The 6,808-nt window shown below is 45.0% G+C and overlaps 2 protein-coding genes across 4 annotated transcripts in view; one reads left to right on the top strand and one right to left on the bottom strand.

Annotated features, from left to right (window-relative positions):
* The window catches only part of SNRNP40 (small nuclear ribonucleoprotein U5 subunit 40), a 35,036-nt gene extending 33,726 nt beyond the window's left edge, over positions 1-1,310 (bottom strand). The window contains exon 1 of the mRNA XM_003800757.3: positions 1,109-1,310. Within this exon, the coding sequence (XP_003800805.1) occupies positions 1,109-1,252 (144 nt within the window). The 5' untranslated portion in view covers positions 1,253-1,310. The remainder of the gene's footprint in view (positions 1-1,108) is intronic.
* Positions 1,311-1,516: 206 nt separating this feature from the next.
* Positions 1,517-6,808, top strand: part of ZCCHC17 (zinc finger CCHC-type containing 17) — a 64,645-nt gene continuing 59,353 nt past the window's right edge. For all 3 annotated transcript variants that reach the window (XM_003800755.3, XM_023507458.1, XM_023507457.1), the window contains exon 1: positions 1,517-1,573. The gene's annotated coding sequence lies outside the window, so the exon portion shown is untranslated. The remainder of the gene's footprint in view (positions 1,574-6,808) is intronic.

Genomic DNA, 6,808 nt, shown 5'->3' with positions numbered 1-6,808 from the left:
TGATTCTCTTGCCTAGGTTTCCCAAGTAGCTGTGACTACAGGCACCCACCACAGTGCCCAGCTACTTTTTCGTTGTAGTTATCATTGTTGTTTGGCAGGCCTGGGGTGGATTTGAACCCGCCAGCTCTGTGTGTGGCTGGTGCTTACCCACTTGAGTGACAGGCGCTGAGCCTTGGTTTGTATTTTAAAGCTGAAAGCCACTGGGAAGTTTTCAACAGAGGGTTACATGAGTTGATGTTTAGAAGGATTCCTCTGGATGCTGAAGTGATAAGGAGACATGAATACAGCAGAAACAGACCAGTTAGGAGTCTATTCCAATAATGCCAATTGAGAAAATGATGACTTAGACCACGAGGTGGTGATGGAAGTGGTAGAAACTCTGGATGTACCTTGAGGACAATGCCAGGAGGATTTTTTGAAGGACTGGTAAAGGAGTAAAGAGGAAAGACACACATATATCCTCATCTGAGTCTTAACAGTACAGTAGGAAAGGTGTGATTGCTATCCCCAGCTTACAAGAAATGTATTTAAGAGCATGGTTTCTGAGTTCAAAATGTTTTTATAAATCACTTACTAGATAAGCGTTTGGGGGATAATAACAGTATTATTATCCTAACTCGTACAAGATTAGTGGAAAGTTTCTATACAAAGTAATTAGTACAAGAGTCAACGAACGTTGGCTATTATTCAGTTGTTAATACTGCTAGTCTACAGAAAGCAAAGGAAAAGGAATTTGTTCAAGCCCCAAAGCGAGCCCAAACCATTCACTTCCCTTCTTCCTCTCCTCATTCATTTACTCTACAATTTTTTCTAAGTGTTGATTCTACCCGGAATCCATGGAAGACTTAGGATGCGTAGCCCCGGTTAATTCTAGTGCTACCTCAACAGAGCAGTGCAAGGGCTGAAACCAGCGCCAAATAGGGAAACATATATGGTGCGTTTGCAGGATATCGGGTGCTTTTATAGGGTTCATGTGCTTTAACTCCAGGTAAATATTCTCATTCCATTCCGGCAATGCGGGAGTGGTGAGTGCCGGATCATCTGATAAAGGCTCTGAGGGGAGAGGAAGACAAGCTGAGGGCCGGACGCCGCCTGTTGCTTCACTTACCGCTTGCAGCAAAGCTCCCGGCGTCGCTTGCTGCTGCCCCGCTCCCGGGCCCGACCCCGCCGCTCCCAACAGCAACTCATGCCGCTGCCGCTTTACCGGTACCAGTGGCAACTCTGGGCCCTTGCGCTTCTGCTGTTCTATCATGGCGGCAACCGCTCTCTTCAGCCCTGCCACTGACCGCGCGGACACCCTCAGGCGCCACGCAATTGGTTCCAAATTAGTTCTTCCTCCATAACTTCCGGCTTGGCGACACCAATCAGCTGTTAGTATTTTCCTCTGCGCCGCCCTCTGAATAGTCTCTTGTTATTGGTCTAATTGCGATGACGTCACGAGAGCACAATCCTAGGATTGGTGGACGGAGCTGGCGTCTATCCCCGGCGCGCTGGGTCTTGTGGGTGAAAGCACCGTGACAGAGTTTGGCGTTTCGCGCGATGCTGCGGCGGGGTGTCTTGGAGGAGATGCTGAGTAAGTGTGAGCGAGAGCTGGGGTGGGTGGGTGCCTGCCTGAATCTGCGATGCCTCGGTTGTGAAGCTGAATGTGCTGATAGCAAGGTGCGGGAGATGGGCTCTGAATCCCCAGCTCGGGTATGTAGTAGCCTGGATTCCATTTCCCCACTGGAGCAGAGCTTTGGAGTCACTGGTGGCGCCTGTGGCTGCCTGGGACCCTTGCCGGCTTTCTTCTTCAACAGCCGTTTACTGTATCCAGCCCTGTGCCAAGCTTTCGTAGGGAAAAAGGCCTGTCGCCCAACCCCTGCCAGTGCCCCGATTGGCTGAGGAGGCCGACTCGTTTGTGTCGCGAATTCCGCAGTCTTTTACACGTATAAATACCTATTTTATGCTCCTGAGAGAGACAGTAATGAAGGAAATATCCGATACCTTCTCCAGAGCACAGTTTTGTTGAGAAATTGGAGACTCATACCTGTAAGCCAGATCTTTTCCTCAGTCGTCTGTCCAATATTTATTGTGCAGAGAGTTGGGTGTGCGTTGTGAACAAAACATAGTTCCTGATCCCAGGGGATTTGAGTCTGGTGGAGGAAGCGTGTTAAACTATGATCTCACTAATAAATGGAAGTGCCACCTAGGAGAGATACCTGAGGCTCTGAGTTCATGAAATAAACAGGAAGATTTTTCTAAGAAAAAGATGCGTGAGCTGATGTTCAAAGGAAGAATTCTAAATAATTAGATTAAGAGGCAAAGGCAGAACCTTCCATACAGAACAGCATATTCAGAGATGCTGTGCAGTTGGGAGGAAACTGTAATGTCACAAAGAGCCAGTGTGGCTGTTACAAAGAGACTGAGGAGGACTATCGTACAAGATGAAGCTGGATATGATAGAAGTCAAATCTGACCTGAATTTGTAGCTTTTGCTTTAAAACTGATAGGACACCACAGAAGATATCTGAAACCACTGAGGGGCCCTATTCCATGGGGTAGGGTAGAGGAGGGTGCTTGATCCCTTCAGTGGTCTGAACAGCTTGGGGTGGCAGGCACCCTAGTGGATGCAGATTGGACCACTTAGGAGGATATGCAGTAATCCTAGTCAGAGATGTCAAAAGGACTGAGATATTGGTGGAACAGCAGAAAATTGGACAGATTTTAGGGATATACAGGAAGTAAAATGGGTAGGACTTAGTAATGGATTTGGATTTAAGGAGTGAAGAGAAGAGGAGTCAAAGATAGCTCCTAGGTTTCTGGCTTATGTATTGGAATAGATGGTGGTAGCACTCACTGAGCTAGAACACTAGAAGATGGCAGGAGACTAGTTCTTTTTTTACAGTCTCACTTTATCACCCTTGGAAGAGTGCCTTGGCGTCACAGCTCACAGCAACCTCCAACTCTTGGGTTTAAGCGATTCTCTTGCCTCAGCCTCCCGAGTAGCTGGGACAACAGGCGCCCGCCACAACACTCAGCTATTTTTTTGTTGCAGTTTGGCTGGGGCTGGGTTTGAACCCACCACTCTCAGTATATGGGGCCGGCACCCTACTCACTGAGCCACAGGCACCGCCTGAGACTAGTTCTTTTTCTTTTTTTTGTTTTGTTTTGTTTTGTTTTGGGTGTGTGTGTGTGTGGTCATTTGTGGCATACAGGAAGCAGAAAATACAGCTTTAGTGTTCAGAAGAAAGATTTGTGTTGGAAATATAAATGTAGAGATAATTTGCACATATATGTGATAATTGAGCCACAGGTGTAGGTAAGGTCACCTAAGTCAGAGCCTTCAGTTGTTCTAACATTTAAGGGTAAAGAACAGGTGAATCAACCTACAGGAGAAACAGAAGACCTAGGGAATAGGACTGAAGGATCATGTCCACAGCAAAAGAATAGTCTGTGATAGAAACTCCTGGAATTTAATTTGACTATTGAAAAGTCTCTGTTGGACTCTGTACCTGTAGCTCAGTGGCTAGGGTGCCAGCCACATACAATGCAGCTGGCGGGTTTGAACCCAACCTGGGCCTGCCAAACAACAATGACAACTACAACCAAAAAATAGCTGGGCAGTGTGGCGGGCACCTGTAGTCTCAACTACTTGGGAGGCTGAGGCAAGAGAATTGCTTAAGCCCAAGAGTCTGAGGTTGCTATGAGCTGTAATGCCACTGCACTCTACTGAGGGTAACATAATGAGACTCTGTCTCAATAAAGAAAAAAAAGTCTCTGTTGGTTTTATCATCACGGAAGTCATGCTAACCTTAGCAAGAATTATTTTGCTGGTGTAATTGATCTAAAAGTTGTATACGAGGCCAAGATTCACACAAAAAAATGGAAGCAGTGAACCTAGACAGTAAAGAGGACAGGAGGATGTGGTAGCTGATGGGGATAAAGGGTTATCAAGGATCCACTTGAGAGAGCAATGGAGAAGTTGAATATATGAGAAATTAGGTCATCAATAATATATCTGTAAGCCATTACCTAATGGGCACAGTGTAAGGGTGTATGGCACACCTCTTCTGTAAAGGGCTCAACTACAACTAGAACTTTACCTAACAAACACTGTAACCTAATAATTTGTACTCTCATATTAATCTGAAATTTTAAAAAAAAACAGTAGAAGATGGGATCTAAAATACAGGTAGAGGCTTGGCACCTGTGGCTCAAGCAGCTAAGGTGCCACTCACATACACCTGAGCTGGCGGGTTCGAATCCAGCCCAGGCCTACCAAACAACAATGATGGCTGCAACCAAAAATTAGCTGGGCATTGTGGCAGGCCTGTAGTCCCAGCTACTTGGGAGGTGGAGGCAGGAGAATCGCGTGAGCCTAGGAATTGGAGGTTGCTATGAGCTGTGATGCCATGGCGCTCTACCCAGGGTGACAGCTTGAAGCTCTATCTCAAACAAACAAACAAACAAACAAACAAAAAACCCCAGAATATAGGTAGAGGGATCAGCCTGAGGAAAATGGACAGTTTCTCCTTTAAATGGAAGGGAAGAAGGCTATAAATGTAGGTTTGTATGTTTAATATTGGTAAGATGAGTTCCTGTCTCATGGCTTTTATTTCCACTGTAAAGTAGGAAGTAGGATCATATGGTTAGAGTGTGAGATTTGAGAGTATTGCAAAAGATTTGGAAGTCATTGTGGAGTGTGGGAGAATGAATTTACTAAAGAGAGGTAGGATTGTCAGACAGTGTGAAGGACCCATTTAAAGATTCAGTTTTGGCTTGGTGCCTGTGGCTCAAGTGGCTAACGGCGCCAGCCACATACATCTAAGGTGGCAGGTTCAAATCTAGCCCAGGCTGCCAAAATAACAACGGCTGCAATCAAAAAATAGCTGGGTGCTGTGGCGGGTGCCTGTGGTCCCAGCTACTTGAGAGGCTGAGGCAGGAGACTCGCTTGAGCCCAGGAGTTGGAGGTTGCTGTGAGTTGTGATGCCACAGCACTCTACCCAGGGGTATAGCTTGAGGCTCTGTCTCAAAAAAAAAAAAAAAGATTCAATTTTTTTCCAGCACATTAGGCGTGATGAAGGGAGAAAATCTGTCTAGTTATGTCAAGGACTGTGGATTTGGTTTGCTCAAAACACTTTGCAACAACTTATTCTTTTTTTTTCTTTTTGAGACAGAGTCTCAAGCTGTCTACCCTGGATAGAGTGCTGTGGCATCACAGCTCACTGCAACCTCAAACTCTTGGGCTTAAGTGATTCTCTTGCCTCAACCTCCCAAGTAGCTGGGCCTACAGGTGCCTGCCACTATGTTTTTGGTTGTAGTTGTCATTGTTGTTTGGCAGGCCCGGGCTGGATTCAAACCCACCAGCTCTAGTATGTGTAGCTGGCGCCCTAGCCGCTGAGCTACAGGTGCAGAGCCACACTTTGCAAGCTCTGATGTGCCTTCTTTTACTGAAGAATCTGGAAAGCTAAGAACCATTTTCTATACTCCCTTGTACTTTAGGTGAGAACTGAATTTGGAACTGAGTTAATAGTTGGGAGAAGGAGGGTATGAGGCATCCAGTTTTGCTGTCAGGTATTAGGGCATGAAGTTTCTCCAGTCAATAGCTTTTTGTTTTGGTGACCAGTGGAAGCCATAACTTTCATGGATTGTGGCAAAGGCAGTGTTATTTTGTCACTTAGGAGTTGTTTTCAATGTTCTTCTGAAGTCTGGTGTTACAGTGTTTCCAAGTAATTTTTTTTGAGACAGAGTCTCGCTTTGTTGCCCTGGGTAGAGTACCTAGAGTGCCGTGGCCTGGTGTCATAGTTCCTCAGACTCTTGGGCTCAAGCGATTCTCTTGCCTCAGCCTTCTGAGTAGCTGGGACTATAGGTGCTTGCCATAATGTCTGGCTATTTTTTAGAGGCAGGGTCTTGCTCTTGCTCAGGCTGGTCTCGAACCTGTGAGCTCAGGCAATCCATTCGCCTAGGCCGCCTAGAGTGCTAGGATTACAAGCATGAGCCACTGAGCCCAGCCCTGTTTCCTGTAATTTTGGAAACTTCATAATACCTGGTGATAAATCTCTTTCTGCTTAACCCATCTATAGTGGGTTCTGTTGTCTGCAACTATCCCCCACCAGTGTAGAGGTAGTGCCAGAGAGTTAAGTTATAAAGACAGAGTCAGAGGGAGTTTTAGGGTATTATTGGAATGATGGACTATGGAATCTAAGCTGAATTAGAAGAAAAGAGAACAAAAAGGGGAGGGCTCATAGACTGGAAGAAAATAGAGGCCAATAAGAGTTCTAATGAGGTCAGAGTAGTCTCTGCTAAAATACTTCATTTATCCTAAAAGTCCCACTCAGTTGTCATCTCTTAAATTTTCTCACTTGACACTGTAGTGCAACAGTAAAACTAACATAAATTTATTTTTCTTCATAATTTCACACATAGTAAATTTGTTCTTACAGTAGATCTTAGCAATCCCAGCATGTGATTTTTCTTCTTTCCTCAAGTGGAGAACTTTCACCTTTTCACTTAAAAAAAGCGATTTAAGCTTCTCTTTGGCATATCTGAATTTCTAGCATTACAATTGCACTTTGGGGTCATTGTAAGTAAAATAAAAGGTTACTTGAAAACAAGCACTGCAATGCCACCACAGTCAATCTGATAATCAAGAGAGCTACTGAGTTAATAGGTGGGTAGCATATATGGCACAGATTTGTTGGACAAAGGGATGATTCATGTCCCTAGGTGAGATAGACTGAGATGTTGCAAGATGTCATAATGCTACACAGAACAGCATGCATTTTGAAAGTTAAGAACTGTTTATTTCTGGATTTTTTTTTTTTTTTTT

Source organism: Otolemur garnettii, unplaced genomic scaffold (assembly GCF_000181295.1).
Source record: "Otolemur garnettii isolate 467f Iridium unplaced genomic scaffold, OtoGar3 scaffold00184, whole genome shotgun sequence".
Classification (NCBI taxonomy): domain Eukaryota; kingdom Metazoa; phylum Chordata; class Mammalia; order Primates; family Galagidae; genus Otolemur; species Otolemur garnettii.
This window is presented reverse-complemented; position numbering and strand designations above follow the sequence as displayed.